Source organism: Balaenoptera musculus, chromosome 2, assembly GCF_009873245.2.
Source record: "Balaenoptera musculus isolate JJ_BM4_2016_0621 chromosome 2, mBalMus1.pri.v3, whole genome shotgun sequence".
In the NCBI taxonomy this organism is placed as follows: Eukaryota; Metazoa; Chordata; class Mammalia; order Artiodactyla; family Balaenopteridae; genus Balaenoptera; species Balaenoptera musculus.
Genome location: NC_045786.1, coordinates 112,960,265 through 112,981,983, shown reverse-complemented (window position 1 = coordinate 112,981,983; position 21,719 = coordinate 112,960,265). Strand labels below are relative to the sequence as shown.

The window sequence follows — 21,719 nt, the reverse complement described above, 5'->3', positions numbered from 1 at the left end:
TTTTGAACAAAGAACTGTTCCAGGTGCCTTTTACAGTCTTCCAGGAAATGGAAATTTTTTCCATTAAGAGAATTTTGTAAAGACCAAAATAAATGGAAATCTGAAGGTGCAATTTCTGATGAATACGGCAGATGAATGAGAACTTCCCAGGCAAGCTTTAACAGTTTTTGCCTGGTCATCAAAGAAACATGTGGTCTTGCATTATCCTGATGGAAGATTATTCGCTTTCTGTTGACTAATTCTGGACGCTTTTCGTCAAGTGCTGCCTTCAGTTGGTCTAATTGGGAGCAGTACTTGTTGGAATTAATCGTTTGGTTTTCTGGAAGGAGCTCATAATAGAGGACTCCCTTCCAGTCCCAATATACACAACATCACCTTCTTTGGATGAAGACGGGCCTTTGGTGTGGTTGGTGGTGGTTCATTTCACTTGCCCCATGATCTCTTCTGTTCCACATTATTGTATAGTATCCACTTTTCTTCGCCCATCACAATTTGTTTTAAAAATGGAACATTTTCGTTATGTTTCAGTAGAGAATTGCATGCAGAAATACGGTCAAGAAGGTATTTTCGCTTAACTTACGTGGAACCCAAACATCAAAGTGATGAACGTAACTAAGATGATGCAAATGATTTTCAGTGCTTGATTTGGATATTTTGAGTATATTGGCTGTCTCCTGCATGGTATAATGTTGATTGTTCTCAATTAATGTCTCGATTTGGTCGCTCTCAACTTCAACTGGTCTACCCGACCCTGGAGCATTGTCCAGCGAGAAATCGCCAGTGCGAACTTCACAAACTATTTTTGACATGTTTGATAGGTCACAGCACCTTCTCCATACACCATAGAAATCTTTTTTTGCATTTCAGTTAAGTTTTTACCTTTCTTGAAATAATAAAGCATAATATGCTGAAAATGTTGCTTTTTTCTTCTATCTTCAATATTAAAATGGCTACACAAAAATTACCAATTTTGATAAGTCTTTTTTAAAATGCACGCTGATATGACAACTGTCACATACAATCTAACGAAATTGTTTGGAATGAAGTTAAAGACAACTAAGTGCTGCTAGAGCCATCTTATGGAAAAAACTGAAGGAACCTTTTGGCCAACGCAGTAGTTTGCTAGGGAATCAATAATAGCAAATAAATAAAAGGATTACCAAAGAACATTAAATATGTTGATATTACACATTAACTTTTCATCGTTATCTCAGGAACCTGATTTTCTTGGCTAGTTTCAATCAGATAAAGTCATTTAACCCCATGATTATTATTAAATACACCTACTGATAATTCTAGAGTAGAAAGTGGCAGGTTTTAGGTAAAGGTCTTGTGATTTTTACAGTTGAAATTAATAGGTAGTGGTTGTAAAAATAAAGAAAAGTCAAATTCTATTTGTAAAAAAGTAAAGTGAAAATGTTAACACATAAACACAAACGTGCATAAGGGAAGGACTTTGGATAGTGAGATTAAGAGTATTTTTATTGCTTTATTTATGCAAGTATGAATTGTATAAAAAGTTTTTTTTTTCATGTGACTATGTTTTTGTGATGAGGAAGATACATACTTTTTTAAAACTTAAGGGAACCTGAAAGTACCTAAGGAAAGAATAACTGTAAGATATTCTTTTAACTTTCTAAGTATTTTTTGCCTTATTATTTAACTTGTATAACTTTATATATGTAAAATGAAAGAAGAAAGATGTAACTTTTTAAAAAATACTCTTAGAAAAGCTAAGTTGCCTCGTTACATGGTATTTTTATTACTCCTCAGAGTCATAATTTTTGTTTTTTGATTAAAATCTTTTTATCAAAATTCATTTTAATGTTAATTTTAAAAAGCCTAATAATATAAGTTACAAAAATGTGATTTATTATGAAAAGGTGTATTTACATTAAGCTTTTAGGAGCATAGTTGCAAGGAATATGTTCATTCTGAGATAGTACAGTTGAAACAAATCTTTGCTCCTTGTGCTGGAAATCAGTGTCTCCCTACCAAAAGTATTTCTATCTTAATGTATTTACAAATTATTTGGAGACAAAAGGTTTTTTTCTGACCATGAATTGGTTGACTTTAACTCTTTAAAAATCATTTATATCTCACATTTTATAACAAGATAGAAATGTATGTGTTAGTGGGTTGTGGCAAAGTAAAAGGTATCATTATCTATATTCTCTCGTTTTTTTTTTCACTAGGCATTTTTATTACCAATTTGTGAAGCAGCAGCTATGAGAAAAGTGGTAAAAGTATATCAAGAATGGATCCAGCAAGAGGAAAAGCCTTTGTTCATGCAAGAGCCTGAAGAAATTGTGATCTCCTCTTCAGACTTACCATGCATTGACAATGTCACAGACCATGATATTTCAATGGAAGAAGGAGAAAAGAGAGAAGAGGTAAAATAAGACTTACGTATTTTAATATGTTTAATGGATTAGATTTTCACAGAGTGAGATAATACGGGATAAATGGGAAGGTAAAGATACCTTTGAGTATACAGTTGATCCTTGAGCAACATGGGTTTGAACTGTGTGGGTCCATTTATACAAGGATTTTTTCAATAATATTGAATAAGTACTACAGTACCGCATGATCCATAGTTGGTTGAATCTTTCAGACACAGAGGAACCTTGGATACTGAGAGCCAACTATAAGTCGTACGCAGATTTTTGACTGCTCGGAGGGTTGGCGCCCTAAACCCAGTGTTGTTCAAGGGTCAGTTATATTTTGCAATTTAGTTAATGTAACAGTTACCTCAGTACCCTATACCAAAGCTCTTTGATGTGACAACTTTAAAAGAGGTTGTATTCTGATTCTTTAAGTCATTGCCTGGATCAAAGTTAGATGCTATTATAAAAGGTATAATATTTAAAAGTGTGGTGGGAATTCCCTTTCTGTCCAGTGGTTAGGACTCGGTGCTTTCACTGCTAGGCCTGGGTTCGATCCCTGGTTGGGGAGCTAAGATCCCCCAGTGCATCTTAGAGTGATTACCAAAGTGCAATCCCCCCTTGTCTGTCTTATTCATTTAGACTTCAGGAGTAAATGGAACCAGGGACCCAAATTCCACTCGTGCTGTCTCTTATCTCATTCTTTCCCCTCTGTGAGTAAACTGCAGTGCTTCTTTTCACAGACCAGCTTACTTAACAGGTCAAGTTGTTTTTTATTCTGCAGTCAGCTCTAGTGCAAAAATTCCCAAGAAAGAATTCAGAGTATTCTGGTTTGTGTTTCACACTTGCCATTGGTCAGGTTCTCACCAAAAAGTTACACTCTGATATTGACATATATCTTACTAAATCCAGATAGGAGTGACTTGGTATCACCTTGGTGGTTAATTTAACTTCATCAGTGGATTTTTTTCAGGATATTAACATATAAGTGAATAGGCAACATTCTATAGGGATTCAATGACTCAATATTTATATATGTATGAATATGTATATATGATATATATGTATATATCATACATATATACATGTATATATGATATATATGTATATATCTATCATACATATATAAGTATACATGTATATATGGCATCCTCCCCTAGTTCTAGAGGGAAAAAATGAAACTAAGAAATATAATTGAAGTAAATAAAATTATATAAATTATGAAAGAATATTCACAGTTGTATTTGTTATGTACCAGCAAAAACATGCAGTTTTTGCATCAAGCTAGAAAATAAACCTATCAGTCTAAATAACTTGTTCTCCTCTAGTTTTTTGTTATGAATTTATAGCTCAATACCGAGCCTACCCTCTGTCATTTAGTATCCTTAAATAAAAATGATAGATAATAAATCTACCTACATACATAGTTAAAAAACAAGCAGTAGAAAGGAGGGAGGAAAGCCAGAAGGAAGGAAGCTACAAATGCAGGGTGATGTAGGTGTATTGCATAGTTGTGTTCTATTGGCTCCTTAAATACTTCACCAGTGTTGCCATTAGAGATGTGATTTCTTGCTAATGGCGTGAACCAAAAAACAAAAGTTGTAATCTTTCATTGATTTGTATTTCTGGTAAATTCGATATATATGTATATAAATCATTTAAAATTTGGTGTTAATTATAAAATGGAGTTGTTACAGATTCAGATAATTAATTATTAATGGATTTCTTATTCACAAAGTGTCTGTGACACATTTGAAAGACATGCAGAGTACAGGACAGTTTGTATATGTGCAGACTGTCATGTGCCTTGTTGTATGTTTAGCATTACCTGGCTTATCCCATTAAATCCCAGTGATATTCTCAATTCTTGTGACAACAAAACACTCTGACAAGTTTGAGTGCTATCTAAAATATGTGATGCCCATTTTGAGAACAAGTGTTAGAGATAGAAATATGAAAAGACATCATTTCTATCTGTATGTAACAATGATTTAGCAAGAAGACAAGCATGCAAATTTAAGTATTATAAAACAATATTATTGCTACGATCCTACAGCGTGAAAGAGGGAATACCTAATTCTGCCTAAGAAAGGCTTCAGTGAGGAAGTAGTATAATACAAAGAGCAGGTAACAAGTGGGAAAGGAGCCACACAGTGTGAATAACTTCTACAAAGATGTAAGAGACACTGAGAAGACTTTTATTTGGCTGTAGCTAAGAGCAGGTGGTTGAGAGTGGTAAGAAATGTGAGATAGACAAGAACTAGGCTCTGTTTAGTAACTTGTGTGCCATTGTAGTGGACTTTGATTACATTCTAGACACTGGAAAGATTATGAATAGAAAAATGGCATTAATAGTTACATATTTCAGAAGGCTCATACCAAGCTCAGAGTGGAAGATAGATTAGAGGTCAGTCTGGAGGCAAGGACACTAGTTAGGAAGTATCAGAAGTGAGATAATAAGTACCTGATAAAGGACAGTGGCAGTTACAATGGGAATATAAGGGAGAAGACAGATAAATGAGCTCCTTTGGTGGTGAAACCAGTATTTTGATGATTAATTGGGTGTGAAGAACGAAAAGGTGTCCCAAGTTTCTTTTTATTGCAACCAGGGTAGTTGCCATTCGCACATGAATAGGAGAGAAAATAAGTGCGAGTGCGGTGGTGGTGACGGCGGCCAAGGAGGCTATAGGAGTTGGTAGGAAGGGGAGGGCATGGTTATGTAAATTTACTTTTAAGTATCTTGAAGTTGAGGTGCTTGTGGGTCATTCAGGAAGAACTGTTCGGAAGATACCTGATCATAGAAGTATGGAGCTTGAGAGAAAGCTATAGATCAGACCGTGGCATATTGTATTGGCTACTCGGACAGCACTAAGTTCCAGTACTGCTTCTGGTAATGAAACAATAGTTTATATTAGACTGAACCTCCCATATATTAAAATTGTAAGCTCTAAGCAAAATATGTATTAAAAAAAAGTATTTGAAGATACTGGTGAGTGACCAAAAGCAGAAAGAAACTAGAGAGAAACTTTAAAAAAGGGATCAACTCTGAGTGAAATTTCTGTTTGACTGAGGGAGCTCCGTAGTCAGCAGGACTTTGACAGCCAAACTCAAGCAGAAAGCTGCAGTGTTAGTGGTTTGAAGTAGCAGTATTCATCTGTCTTCGGATAATAGGAATTTTACTACTCTTAAGTAGGATAAATAGAAGCTATTTTCTATTGTTTTATTAAAGTCATTTGGATTCTGGCATTTATTTACTTTACAACAGAATTTATCTTTTACAAAGCTGTAAATAATATGATCCCATTCTTGAGTGTGTAAATGTACAGAAGGGAGGTTTATACATTAGATAGATAGAAAAATGTCTATATCTGAAATAATACAATTTCTGGCTGGTCCTTATGGATGATTTTTTTTTACTTTCTTTGTATTTTTGTCAGTGAGAACCTTTTTTACAGTGCACCTATACGCTGTTTTTGTAGTCAAATAGGGTATCTTCTATTTTGAGAAGATGTTTAGCAGAGGGACCCAGTAGTTTCCAGTTTACTTCTTCAGCTTACTGACTTGTCACAGCATTCTTAATTGATGAAATATTAAAAACTTGATATTTTGCTTCAGGAAAATGGGACCAGTATTGCTGATCATGTTCGAAATTCCACTTGGGCAAAAAATGGCACCTACCAAGATGTTCTTCATAATGCTTCTGAAGAAGCCATAGAACAGAACATACGAGCTGGTGCCCAAGCAGTTTTGCAGGTAGATCACTTGTTGTTTGTTTTTTAAAAATAAAATAAAAATCATTAAATATTTAAAATATAAAATTCAGTATTTCAGTGTAATTTTTAAAATATAATGAACTCACCACCCACATTTATTACTTATCATTATGCCATATTAATTTTGTTTCTCCCTTAACTTTCATTTCACTTCATAATGTATATTGATAAACATTACATTTTTTTTTCTAGACAATTTTAAAATTTATATAAATTGTGTCCTGGTGTACTGTCATCTGCAACTTTTTGCATTAACCATTATGTTTTTGAGATTTGTTGTTGATACATAGCCATAGTTAATTCATTTTAAACTACTTTGTGGTATTACAATTTATGATTATTTCATATTTTATTTATTCATTTTTCTGTTGATGGTTTTTTGTTTCCAGTTTCTCAGTATTCCAGATAATGCTACATCAAACATGCTGTATATGTATTTTTGGGCACATGTGGGAGAATTTCCCTAGGATATATACATAGAAGTGGAATTACTGGGTTGGAGCATTTGTACATTATCAGCTTTACTTTACTGTTATTTGCCAAATTGTTCTCCAGCATGGTTATAATAATTTACATTCCCTCCAGTAGTGCTTGTAAGTTCTCATTTCCTTATATCTTCCTCATTACTTGTATAGTCAGATTTTAATTTTTGCTGCTCCTGTGTGTGTGAAATGTTGTCTCATTTTTTTTTTAGTTCGTGTTTCCCTGTTTCAATTTGCTTTTCCTTCATCACTACTGAAATTGAGCATCTTTTCTCATGTATGAATTGCCTGTTAACATGCTTTTTCCATTATTCTTTTGGATTGTTTGTCTTTGTGTTATTGATTTTTAGTTCATTATATTCATTCATTTTTTTAAACCATACTATTTTTGTCAAGGCCACATGTGACCTCCCCATTGTTAAATCGAATGGATGTTTTTCAATCCTAATTTTACTAGAGTTGTCTGGAGTATTTTACAGAGTATATCATTCCCTCGCTGTTGAAACCCTTCTTCATCTGGCCTTCAGAGTAGCATACCCTCCTGTGTTTCTCCTAACTCACTGGCCTCTTCTCAGATTTTTTTTTTTTTTTTTTTTTTTTTTACTGATTTTTCAATATATCTCTCAACTTTTCATGTTGAAGTGCCCAGGAATCAGCTCTCAGATCTCTTTTCTATGTAAACTTACTCTCTTGTTGATCTCATCCATTCCTATGGCTTTAAATGTCATCTATATACTGCAACTTCTACATTTTATCTCTAGTCTGAGACTTCTTATCTGAACTCTATGAGTCCTGAACTCAAATATTCAAATGCCAAGTTGTCATCTTCACTTGAAGATCTAATAGATATCTCAAACTTGACATATCTAAAACTTGGCTTCTCACCTTGTTCAACAAACATGCTCTTCCTGCAGCTTTCCTTGCTTCATTTGATGGCAGCTGTTTTTCAGTTGCTCAGGCCATCTAATTTCCTGTATTTCTTTTATATCTTATATCTAATTTGACGACAAATCCTGTCAACTTTCAGAATGTATGCAGAATCTGACTGCTATTCAGCACTCACTACGTCTTGTGTTCAAGCCTCAGTCATCTTTCATCTGGGTTATTGCAGTAAATTTCTAATTAGTATTCTTGCTTCTGGTCTTGCCCATCCATCATCCTGGTATATTCTCAACACAGTAGCCAGAGGGATCCTGTAAAATGTAAGTCGGATCATGTTATTTTTCTGCTCTGAACCCTCTGGTGGCTTTTCCTGATCACTAAGCATAAAAACAAAGTTCTTCCCAATGGTCTATCAGGCCTTTACATCATTGCTCCTCAGAGTGTGGCCCACAGACTAGTGCTGGTCCACAAGGTATTTACAAAATTGAGAGTGAGAGTTTAGAAACTAAGTCATTTAATGTCTCTTGATTCTGATGAAAAGTCTTTTTTTCATTTCCTTTTACCTATTCATTTTTTAAATTGTATTTTATAATAGGATTGTTCTGTAAGATTGGGGGGAAAACCTGTTCCCTCACCACTGGCAGTGTGAGAAGCTCTGCTTCACATGCTCTGGCTGTTTCTCAACGTCTCTCCCACTGCTTTTCCCCTTCCTCACTTCACTCTGTACTTCTTGCTGTTTCTCAGATATGCTAGGCCAGCTGTCACCGGTCCTTTAAACTTGCTCAGGTCCTTTAAACTTGCTTTTCCTTTTCTTTGGAATGGTTTTCTTCCATGTTGCTACATGGTTGAGCTTTGCTTTTTCTTTTTTAAGTCACCCATATTTATATCCATTCTCTGCACCCTGCCACCTTTGCTTACTGGGTTTCCCGGGACAATGAGGTGACATTGAGTACCCTTGTCTTGTTCTTGGCTTTTGGCACTACTTCCAAATGTCTCAGGTTCAGGCAGAACTTTTCAGGTTCAATTGCTGTTATAACATTTGCTGTAGTTCTTGATAAATATTATTTTTCAGATTAAGGAATTTTACCTTTTTTCTTAGTTTGCTAAATTTAAAAAAAATAATGAATAAGTGCTAAATGCTTTTTCTTTATGCATTGTGATGATCGTACTTTTTTCCATTTTAATCTGTTGATAGGATATAGTATATTAATAGACTTTTCCAGTGTCAAGGCATCCTTACATTTCTGGAGTAAATAACTACTTGGTCATAAAGTATTATATTTTGATCAATTTGAGTTGCTACTGTTTTTTGAAGATTTTTGTCTATATGTTCATAAGTGTTATTGGTCTCTTCCTTACTTTTCTTATGTAATCCTTGTCTGTTTTTGATAACTGGATTATAGTCTTATAAAAATAAATTGGGTAGTTTATTTGTCTCTGAAACAGCTTGTGTAAAATAGGGATCATCTACTGGGAAGGCTGGGCAAAACTCTGCCTGTAAAGCAGTGTAGGCCTGGTGTTTAGGGATGGATCAGGGATACTTTGATTACCAGTTCACTTTCTTTTATGGTATTGATGTATACGTCTTTTGTATTTCTTCTTGAGTCAGTTTTGGCTATTTATGTTTTATCTAAAAACTACTCCATTTTATTAAATTTTCAATTTTATTGACATAAAGTTATTCACTGAACTATCATTTTAAAATTCTCTACTGGCTATGTAGGTATGTCCGTATTTTATTTCTAATGTTATTTGTGCCTCTTTTTTGCTTTTCTTAGTCAGTGTTGCTAGACTTACAGAGTCAGCTCTTTTCTCGATTTTAAAGTTAGCTTAATGTCCTTTTCTTACATGATTTTACAACTGTATTTTGCCATGGAGTTCATCCAGGGGATTTAAATCAGAATTATGGGTGTAGAAAATGTAAATGTCCTAGATTCACAATAGATGTAATGTTCTGTTCCTCCAAAGTGTCTTTGAAAACCTTTGCACATACCTGTCACCATTATAACAACTTTCTCCTCAGTAACAAAATACAATTAATGATTTGATTATAATGAATTTAATTAATACATATTGATGGGCCCTGATTAGTAGTACTATAATATGCAGTCTGTTCATGCAGTCTATTACTACCAAAACAGATATGCACACCTAGTCAATAAACATGAAAAAAGAGAATAGATGGTTTTGAACACCTCATTCAGAAAGTCCATCTTGATTGAGGTATCATCTTTTATCCTAAACGATTTTTAATTTTTATTGTTCTTTTCATTTTATGACAACAATCAGGTTGTTATATTAAAGCGCCCTCACTTTTAAAATATGCTGTTTTTCACTTGGCTTATTTTTTTCGGGTGCCTACTAGTACTTTTATATTTGTCTAGATAAACATAAAAATAGATTTAATGAGCTTAAATTTCCAATATCAAGCTGGTGGTAGAAGCAGGGTTAGAATTAACCTGCAGTCTAATGCTTTTAAGTTTGTTGTAGATCACCTAGTTATCAGCATCTTGAGTTGTTTTCCCTTTGAATAAGAAATTTCCCATTGAAATTCTGTAACGAATCACTAATGATTTCTTTTATCTTAGGTGTTTATTATAAACTCCTCAAATATATTTCTTCTTGAACCTGCAAATGAGATAAAAAATCTTCTGGATGAGCACACAGATATGTGTAAACGAACTCTTAACATTTATCGGTTCATGGTTGTGCAAGTATCAATGGACAAAAAGACCTGGTAAAAATACTTATCTTTTTTTTTTTTTATTGTGTATATGAGCATAGTAAATTCTAGAGGAATAGTGCCTGTGAAGAGGGCTTGTAACAACATTGTACAGGCTTCTATTATTGAATGAATGAGTGAATAAATATAATATTTTATGTAATAATCATGATGACACAGTGGTCTCCTTCACTTTATCTCAAGCATCTTTGATCAAACTGCCACAAGATGCCTTTGTTTATCTTTCTAAAGTGGGCATGTGATGGCCTCCCCCACTGCCCGCCACCCCCAGGAATGAATACTGACATGCATGTATGAATAAATGAATTTATATGTGTGAATGAATGAATAAGTAAATGATTGAATGTATGAATGCCTGATTCCTCAACCTGGCATTCAAGACTGTGTACAGTCAGGCTCCTGAGTACTTTTCCAGTCCTTTCTCAAGCCTAAACTCCACCCTGCAGAATGAGATACTACCTCCCAGCTTTATCAAATTGCTGTCTCTTGAGCACAGTCTGAACTTTTCTTTAGAGTGTCTGATTCCTGTCATCTTTTCCTATTGTTACCATAACTGTCCTTAGATTCTACCTTCCTTTTTCCACATAGCCTTATTTTTTCAGCTCACTTCCTTTCATTCTGTATTTGTACCTCTGTTGTAGATCTTGTCAAAATTGTCTTAGTTCCTAAATTACTTGTAAAATGTCCATTTACCTCACTGAATTGAGACGCCCTAAAAGGTATATATACTGGTTGTCTTGTTTTTATATTTCCTACATTTCTTAACATAGTATCATATATTATTCATACTCTATAAATATTTGTTTAATTGAATGAAAAAAGAGGCCTTTTAGAGAGATGAGAAGAGCAGTTCTTCGGTTTCTGTAAAAATGATACATGTTCATTGTAAAATTCAAACAAAGAAAAGTTTTAAAAAGAAAATAAAAGTTGCCCAATAGCTCACTCTCTAGAGGTAATTATTGTTTGCCCTTTGGTGAACATCTGGTTCACCAAACCACACACACAGTCACATAGTATTATGCCATATGTATGTACCATAATTTTCTTAACTAATCACCTGTTGCTGGATATGTAGTTACTTATTTTGTTGTTGGAGGAGGGGAGGATAATGAACATCCTTGTATGTATACAATTTTCCTCTTTTGAGTCATTCTTAAAAACTGGGAGTACTTAGTCAAAGAATATGCCTACTTTGTGTTTTGTTACATATGGGAAAATGGTTTTATTTTGAAAAAACTTTTGATTAACGTAATATTGATATAGTTACATCTAGAAGTAGTTATTAACTGATTTGGAGCACTTTTTCTGTGTCAGGTATCTTTTTAATCTTTTTACATCTATTTTCTTTCTTAATCCTTGTAGCACCCTATGAGGTAGATAATTTTACATGGTGATTCTTAGGCACAAAGAGATTAAGTAATTTATCATTGTTCACATAGCATAAATTTGAACTGTGGTCCTACTGACCATTCTTTTGTTAGTCCTTCCCCGTTTTTTCTTTTTATATGCTTTGAATCAGTGCTGTTGGTCCAGGTTAAAGTGAGAGACTTGCTATGTGGAACACAATTTTAGAATTTTTAAAAATTTTATAAGTTCCCATGAAGTCATAGCATTTATGAAAGATTTCTCACATATTTACATCGAATTTATAAGACTTCATGAATTAAAATCATTATTGTATTACAAAGTGAAAAGTTATCTAATAATATATGAGTGAATTATGGTTTGACCACAAATCAGAAAGATTTATTTGGAAAACCTATTCTTTACTGAATATGTGGTTGACTTTAAATGGCTTTTCATTTCATATAGTGAAGCTAGCTAGAAGCCTAAGGTTACAAACGTGTTACCTCTGATTTTTATGAGTTGAATGCATACGTTTGTTTGGTTAATAAATTCAGGATATTTTTCATTGAGTGATACTTTTATATTTAATTCTGCCCTTACTTCCCAGAAAAACCATGATATTAGATCTGGGATTTCTTGCTGCCTCTGTCGCATTTCTCACATGGACTGTCCCACATATTGCTATGCCTAGAATGGGCCTGCAAATAAGCCAGAGAGGAGGAGGCTTGATAGACTTGGGTTGTTAGTCTGACTATACACCCAACTGAAATCCCCTTGTCAGACTTTTATGTTTTTGGATGTGGTTGCATCAGTTTTTGAATTATCAGGTGCAAATAAGGTAGTTTTATGGTCTTAATATTAAGCATCTAAGAGGAAGAGACAAGATAAGGATAATATAATAGGGTTGGCTTGACTTGCAGTTCACAAAGAGGATAAAGAATTGAAAGATGGCCAAACGAAAAAGGATGGAAAGAAGCAATAGAGTGATGGTTCTTAATTACTTGTCAGGCTCATTGTGATCTGTTAGTCTTAAAATATCATGTAATTTTTGAAATTGAACCTGGTACAATTCTAGGTATGCAGTTGTTCTCCATATTGTAAAGATGGATGAGATGGACAGGTATCAAGGTAGAATTGTATTGTTTAGACAGATGAGTGTTCTTCAGACAGCTCCCTAAGGTCACTATTTGATTTGTGGGGTGGAGGAATGGGAGCAGTCTCCATATTCTCACTCCCAATTCATCAGCTGTTGTATACATTTTTATTTGGTGAGGGGTATTGTGGCTGAGAAATGGCTTAAAAATGGCTGGTATAGATTTATAAAATGGAATTTTATATTTTAATATTTAAAGAATTCTAAAATTTTGAAAGATATTTGGTATTTGAGTTATTGAAAGATAATAACATTTTTATAACAAATATTAATTTGAAAGTTATTCATTAACCAAAAGCAAACATGTGCAAAAAGGAAACATTAATTAATTTTTTTACTTTAAGGGAACAGATGCTGCTTGTGTTGCTCAGAGTCACGGAGTCTGTACTGAAGATGCCATCACAAGCTTTTCTACAGTTCCAGGGGAAAAAAAACATGACTTTGGCAGGTCGACTTGCAGGACCACTTTTCCAGGCAATAAAAATAAATAAATAAATAGATAAATAGGTGGATAGATATGTATTTTTTCTTAAGACTTATTGAGCCCTGAACTTACTACCTGGGAAGAAAGCTTTAAATCAGAAAGCATTTCATATTAAATAATTTTTTGTAGAGCCAAATAAAAGTTGCTTATCTAAATAGACTATTTGCCATACATACAAACTCACAACCTAATAGAGTAGAGGAAATATCAATCAGGTCTGTGAAAAAAGTGTTAAAACAAGCTGATTATATTTATCTCTTGTGTGGTACACTTATGTATGATTGCAAAAAGCTGCCAGAAGGCTTCATGATAATGGCTTGATTGTTTGCATTATGAGTTTCCAGGTCTCTGGGTTTGTTAGAAAAACAAGACTTTAAGTCGTTCTGTAGTAAAGAAAAGGAAGTAAATCACGATTCTTTCTTACCATGCTATTCTGGAAGACTTTAATCTCTTCACATCTTCATTTGAAGTATCAGTGGTAGGAATTATATGTTGTGTTTCCCAACCTAAGGATAGAGTACTGACTTTAAATGTATCATGGATTATTTGGAAAATAGAAAGCAAAGTAGTATTTTTTAAGGATGACACATTAAATACAAATACATGGATAAAATGGTTCTTAATGTCAAGGATAAAAGCTCTCTCAGCTCTCATTCTTGGCCATTAGTGTAGCCATTCAAATGATTATTTTTTCCCCAGATATGCTAGTTCACCTAAAATTCTGTGAAGGTAGTGAATAAGTCTTTGAAACCAGCTACATTTATTATCTAATCTCCTCTTGACTTCATGAGTTCTCCACCCCCACCGCCACTGTTAGAACTAACCCAATGGTGGGCACTATTGGAAGGTAAAATTTTAGCTTGCTACATGGAATAACTTTTTTGTACTCTGAATGTTTAAAAATAGAATGGAGGGCCACTAGTTACTACTGTTTAATTTCATAAACTCTGCTCATTTTTATCTTTATATTTAATGTATAAATTTATGTGAATTCCTTAGTAAAATTGGTTGAGTTAAACTTTTGAAAAACTTTTATTTTGGGACTTATTTCTTCAGTAGGAGGATTATATCTTTGGTAGAAATCTATAAAGTCTCAGGGGTACAGCCTGGTCAGTAATTTCTGCCCTTTTATCAATAAGTTTTTTATTCTGTGATTGGATTTGTTACAGAACACCTTTAATTCCTCTGGTGTCTTTAAAATGAAATTTAATTTTATCCTTCAGTTTACGTATAAGTTTTCAAAAACACGTTTCAGTAAGTTAAATATATCTCTAGTAACTTTTTTTTTTTTTAGAATATTCAAATTGTATAGTTAGTGATTCCCATCTTTAATTTGAGAATGTAGGTTTTGTTGTTTTAGTTCAATAACTACTAACTACTCAATAATTTCAACACGTAATAGTGTGGAGACTTCTATCTCTTTTTAAACAACATTTACTTAACATTAACATAATGCAGCATGAAGGGTAGTTAAACTTTAGGGAGATTTCTTTTCAGTTTTGGTAACTTGTCCTAATGCCAGAATGTTGGGAATTGGCAGTTGTTGAAATTTATAGTAGGTACTAATGAGTGCTTGAATTACTTTTGTAAGTATTATGTACCAAGAAAGGATATCATGGATATTATATGATTTAAAGTTCTGCTTGTTTTGGTGTAATTTTTTAATAATTGATTTTGAATATATTTCATTGTTATTTCTGATTATTTGTCTTTATAGACTCTTATAGTTGCCTGGATTAAAGCAAATCTAAATGTGTACATCTCCCGAGAACTTTGGGATGACTTACTCTCAGTATTGTCATCGTTGACCTATTGGGAAGAGTTAGCCACTGAATGGTCACTGACTATGGAGACACTAACTAAAGTTTTAGCTAGAAATTTATATAGTTTGGATCTCAGTGATTTACCATTGGATAAGCTGAGTGAACAGAAACAAAAAAAGCACAAAGGGAAAGGTAAGAGTTGTTCACAAAGGTGCTCCATATAAATTTGTTTAAATAATTTGGTCTGGGAAAATCAAGCCAGGGAGAGGTGTGAAGATAAAAGTTATATTTTCTCTTAATTATTCTCTTAATTTACCCTGAAGGTTAAAAATTTTCAACAGTGAAGCATGTAGGTACCTTGTAATTGTTCTTGAAGAGCCTTAAATTCAACAGTAATTTTGATAAGAAATAAAGTACTCTGTATGTTGTTCTGTACATATCTAGCTAAAGTTACATAAATAATTCAGAATCTTAAATATTATATTTTTAATAATTAACCAAAATGGAGATTTATAAAACACTCTTCCTTTTTATCATACACAATTTTTTATTGAAACATAGAAGGTGATTTCATGTTACTCTATTTAAAAAGAATTGTGTGAGAAATTCTTTTAAAAGCATTTTCTTAGTTTTAACAAAAGCAAACATTTCCTGAATGTGGATTGTATACCTGCCTAATGTTAAAAAGCTGGAGAGGGACAGTAACATAGTGATTATATCATAAAAACATGTCCTTATAATTCTGGGTTTGCTAGTATTTTTCACTCTTAATAATTAGTTGCTATCTAGAGATTACATCTGAGTCACATTTCATACTTAACAATAGTCCAGAGTGCTGAGTGTGTGACCAAACTACTTTTTCCTGGACTGTTTATTTTCCAAGTGGCTATTATTGGCAGGTAGAGATAGAGTAACTTCCACCACAGGATGGATTTTGGTTAGCTCGTTTTCTGTCCTTTTTTTGCCTGTCCAAATGTTTCACTTCTATATGAAGCAAGTGGGTGGCAGAGGATTTATAATCGTTTATTGTTGATGTTGTATTTTTAAAAATTTGCCTCCGTTTTGGAACATGAAAATGAAGTTCAGAAAAACCTTATAGTACGCAAGCATTTTATCTAGTTACTTTATGAGTAAACCTAAGAGTCTGAGGCAAAGTGGCACACATAATTCGAAGAGATTATTGATATGGTGACAGTACACTGAGATTGAAAATCTGCATTTCTAGGAGTGGGACATGAATTTCAGAAAGTTTCAGTTGACAAGTCATTTTCTAGAGGATGGAGTCGTGATCAGCCTGGCCAAGCCCCAATGAGACAGAGAAGTGCAACAACCACTGGTTCCCCAGGAACGGAAAAGGCGAGGAGTATAGTACGGCAAAAAACTGTTGGTATGTACTCTTTAAAATCATGAGAATTGTATGGGGCAATACGTTTATAGTCCTTAGTAACAATGTATATAAATACACCGTTTTCTTATCCGTTGGCTTTTGTTGTTAAATGAAAAACTTCCGTAGGAAAACATTTTTTTCAGTAATACTTGGAGTCCGATGACATGCTGTGTTATCGCTTTATGCTATTAAGATGTATCTTACATTATTGTTTTTATGTAGTTTATTTTACTGTTGATACCAATAATTTTAAACCGTTACTTTACAGAATTGAAGAAGTAGGACTCTGATTCACTTAACAGAACTCATGTATTAATTGATATAGTTTCTACTAAGTGAATATACTCATAAACATGGAAAATTAGGTAGCTTATTTTCAGTGCTACAATTATACAATTATATTGGCTTCACAAACTTCCAGTGAGGAATTCATGCTCTCTACTTGTAGACAGCTGAGGCCAAGGTGGAGTATATTGTTAGGTTCCTTGCTGCCTTTAACAAGCATGGAAGAAATTTCTATGATGGGAAGAATTTCTGGATGTAGGATCACTCAGCATACTGTAGACCTAGTTACCATCTTATTCCTTTTCCTCTCAGAGATTTATAACTTGGTCTTCATTGTAGTAGAAAGAGTGCTGCAAGGAAAAACAAGGACTTTGTCCTGATCTTTTTTTTCACTCTTTCATCACTAAATAGTTAGATAACCTTGAATAATTTACTGAACTTTCTAGGCTTTATTTACTTCATCTGTATAGTGGGTATGATAATATCTCACATGCCTGAAACAAAATTGCTTGACGTTACTTCAGGCTTTGCAATCTGTGATTCTGTGGAAGGAGAATTTTCTGTGGGAATATATCTATATTTGATGGTAATCAGTGAAAAACACTACTATTTTTAAAAAATTGAAAAGCATTGTTGTAGGATATGTCTTCTATGAAATGATGGGTTCTGAAGTGTTAAGAATTACAGTTCTAAAGGAAGAAACAAAAGTAGAAAGAGAATAGGGAAATTAAAGATTTTAGAAGAATTAAAAATGTTTAAAATTGTTCAAAAGAATATTTTCACAATTGTCTTCTGCCTATAAAATAACCGTAGAATATATGGATTGTATATGTCAAGCCAGAAGAATGAGAGATTATACAAGGAAAAAGGATATTGATGGATAAAAATTAATATAATTTAATTTTGGTATAGAATTACATTTTGAAATTCTTGGGAAGATGTTGATTACATCTGAAATGCCTTTCTTCATTTTATGTTAATGTCACATTTATAGAAAATATTTCTATATTGGTTAAGAAGGAATTGTTCTTTTAATTTTAAAATTTTACTTAAAACTAGAATCTTTTTAAAAAGTTCCATATATATATATATTTTTCTGATTATGGAAGTAATTTATGCTTAGTGTGGAAAGTAAAGTTTAAGGAAGCGCAAAAGCATATTAGGTGTCTAATGAGAAGAAATCATTGCTAACATGTTGGCGTATTTCTAATCTTTATAAAAGCATGTGTGAGTAAAATACTCATCTTAAAAGTATAGCTGACTATGATTACTTTCTGATACCTATGTTAAAACAGTCTTGCCTGGCTTGCTCATTGGACTAACCTATCAAATAAAAAGTTAAAGCATTACCACAGCAAAGGAAACCATAAACAAGACGAAAAGACAACCCTCAGAATGGGAGAAAATATTTGCAAATGAAGCAACTGACAAAGGATTAATCTCCAAAATTTACAAGCAGCTCATACATCTCACTATCAAAAAAACAACCCAATCCAAAAATGGGCAGAAGACCTAAATAGACATTTCTCCAAAGAAGATATACAGATTGCCAACAAACACATGAAAGAATGCTCAACATCATTAATCGTTAGAGAAATGCAAATCAAAACTACAATGAGATATCATCTCATTATCATCAGAATGGCCATCATCAAAAAATCTACAAACAATAGATTCTGGAGAGGGTGTGGAGAAAAGGGAACCCTCTTGCACTGTTGGTGGGAATGTAAATTGGTACAGCCACTGTGGAGAACAGTATGGAGGTTCCTTAAAAAACTGAAAATAGAACTGCCATACGACCCAGCAATCCCACTACTGGGCATATACCCTGAGAAAACCATAATTCAAAAAGTCATGTACCACAATGTTCATTGCAGCTCTATTTACAATAGCCAGGACATGGAAGCAACCTAAGTGTCCATCAACAGATGAATGGATAAAGAAGATGTGGCACATATATACAATGGAATATTACTCAGCCATAAGAAGAAACAAAATTAAGTTATTTGTAGTGAGGTGGATGGACCTAGAGTCTGTCATACAGAGTGAAGTAAGTCAGAAAGAGAAAAACAAATACTGTATGCTAACACATACGTATGGAATCTTAAAAAAAAAAAAATGGTCATGAAGAAACTAGGGGTAGGACGGGAATAAACATGCTGACCTACTAGAGAATGGACTTGAGGACACAGGGAGGGGGAAGGATAAGCTGGGACAAAGAGAGAGAGTGGCATGGGCATATATACACTACCAAATGTAAAACCAATAGCTAGTGGGAAGCAGCTGCATAGCACAGGGAGATCAGCTCGGTGCTTTGTGACCACCTAGAGGGGTGGGATAGGGAGGGTGGGACGGAGGGAGACGCAAGTGGGGAGAGATATGGGGATATATGTGTATGTATAGCTGATCCACTTTGTCATAAAGCAGAAACTAACACACCATTGTAAAGCAATTATACTCCAATAAAGATGTTAAAAAAAAAAAGTTAAAGCATTACAAATTTTGTTTAGAAAGGTAGCTGCATAAAGTTGGAAAATACTAATACTAGAAAATGTTGAACTCCTTGCATCAGATTTCATTACATGTCAGTACCATAATTTAACCTGTATCCTGAAGATGGACTTTTAGTTTATTTCCAATTTTGTGCTGTTAAAAATGGTACAGAATATAGTTATGTATATTTCTATACTTTGTGCTTACATGCAGATATGTCTGTAGGTTTAATCTATAGGATTTGGAATTAAATTGCCCTTAAAACAATGAGATACCACTACATATCTATTAGAATGGCTGAAATCCAGAACACTGACAACATGAAATGCTGACAAGGATATGGAGCAACAGTAACTCTCATTGCTCGTGGGAATGGTACAGCCACTTTGGAAGACAGTTTGGTAGTTTCCTAGAAAACTAAACATACTCTTACCATAGAATCAAACCATCCTTGGCATTTACCCAGGTAAGTTGAAAACGTATGTCCACACAAACATTGGCACTCAAATATTTGAAGCAGCTTTATTCGTAAACTCGGAATTTATGCCAGAACTTGGAATCAACCAAGATATTCTTAAATAGGTGAATGAATTAACAAACAGTGGTACATCCACACAGTGGAATATTATTCTTTGAAAATAAGAAGTGAGCTATCAGGCCATGGAAAAAATATGGAGGAGCTCCGGATGCATATTGCTAAGTGAAAGAAGCCAATCTGAAAAGGTTACATACACTATGATTCCAACTATATGATATTCTGGAAAAGGGAAAACTAAAGAGACAATAAAAAGATTACTGATTGCCAGAGGTGGAGGTGGGGAGCAGGGCAACAAGAAGGGACGAATAGGTGGAGCACAGTGGGTTTTTAGAGCAGTGAAAGTATTCTGTATGATACCGTAATGGTGTATACATGTTATACGTTTGTCAAAAGCCCATAGAATGTACAACACAAAGAGTGATCCCTAATGTAAACTGTGGATTTTGTTAATGACACTGTATCAGTATTAGCTCATCAGTTGTAGAAAATGTACCATACCAATGAAAGATGTCAGTACTTGGGGAAACTCGAGGTGGCGGTGGGAGAAGAAGGGGATATATTGGAACTCTTTGTACTTGCCACTCAATTTTCCCGTAAACCTGGAACTGCTTTTTAAAAATTAAAGTGTACAGGCAGACCTCAGGAGATAGTGCAGGTTTGGTTCCAGACCACCACAATAAAGCAAATATCCCTATAAAGCGGGTCACACGAATTTTTTGGTTTCCCAGTGCATATAAAGGTTATGTTTACACTACACTGCAGTCTGTTAAGTGTTCAGTAGCATTATGTCTAAAGAAACAATGTTACATACCTTAATTTAAAATATTGCCCAAAAATGGTAACCATGAGTCTGAATCTTCAGCACTTCATAGTCTTTTTGCTGGTGGCTGCTGACTGATCAGGGTGGTGGTTGCTGAAGGTTGGGGTGGCTGTGACAGTTTCTTAAAGTAAGACCATTAAGGGAGTTTGCAGCATTGGTTGACTCTTCCTTACACAAACGATTTCTCTGTAGTATGCAATGATGTTTTATCGCATTTTACTCACTAGAATTTCTTTCAGAATTGGAGTCAGTCCCCTCAAACCCTGCCACAGCTTTATCCACTAAACTTACATAATATTCTAAATCCTTTGTTCTCATTTCAACAGTCTTCACAGCATCTTCACCAGGAGTAGATTCCACCTCAAGAAACCACTTTTCTTTGCTCACTCATAAGAAGAAACTCCTTTTCAAAGTTTTATCTTGAGACTGAGTTTTATCTCAGTCCCATCCTCAGGCTAGTTCTGTTGTGCTTTCTACCACATTTGCAGTTACTTCCTCCACTAAAGTCATCCATGAGGATCGGAATTAACTTCTTCCAAACTCCTGTTAATGTTGACATTTTGGCCTCTTCCCATGAATCACATTGTTCTTAATGGCATCTAGAATGGTTTTCTTGTTTCCAGAAGGTTTTCAGTGTATCGATACTTTGCCCAGATTCATCAGAGCAGTCACCATCTATAGCAGCTATAGCCTTATGAAATGTATCTTAAAGAATAAGACTTGAAAGTTGAAATAATTCTTTGATCCATGGGCTGCAGAATGGATGTTGTGTTAGCAGACATGAAAACAGTGTGAATCTCATTGCACACCTCCATCAGAGCTCTTGGGTGACCAGGTGCATTGTCAATGAGCAATAATACTTTGAAAGGAATCTTTTCTGAGCAGTAGGTCTTGACAGTGGGGCTTAAAATATTCAGTAAACCATCTTACAAACAGATGTGCTGTCATCCAGGCTTTGTTGTTCCACTGGTAGAGCACAGAGTAGATTTAGCGTAATTCTTAAGGGCCCCAGGATTTTCAGAATGGTAAATGAGCATTGGCTTGAACTTGAAGTCCCCAGGTGCATTAGCCCCTAACAAGAGGGCCAGCCTGTGCTTTGAAGCTTTGAAGCTTTGAAGCCAGGCATTGACTCCTCCTCTCTAGTTATGGAAGTCCTCAATGGCATCTTCTTCCAATAGAAGGCTG

General features: G+C 34.3%; 1 protein-coding gene across 1 annotated transcript in view; it reads left to right on the top strand.

Moving 5' to 3' along the window:
• The window catches only part of RALGAPA1 (Ral GTPase activating protein catalytic subunit alpha 1), a 224,228-nt gene that overhangs the window by 76,060 nt on the left and 126,449 nt on the right, over window positions 1-21,719 (top strand). The window contains 6 exon segments of the mRNA XM_036842171.1: window positions 2,196-2,393; window positions 6,000-6,137; window positions 10,110-10,258; window positions 13,109-13,238; window positions 14,966-15,203; window positions 16,237-16,398. Of these exon segments, the coding sequence (XP_036698066.1) occupies window positions 2,196-2,393; window positions 6,000-6,137; window positions 10,110-10,258; window positions 13,109-13,238; window positions 14,966-15,203; window positions 16,237-16,398 (1,015 nt within the window).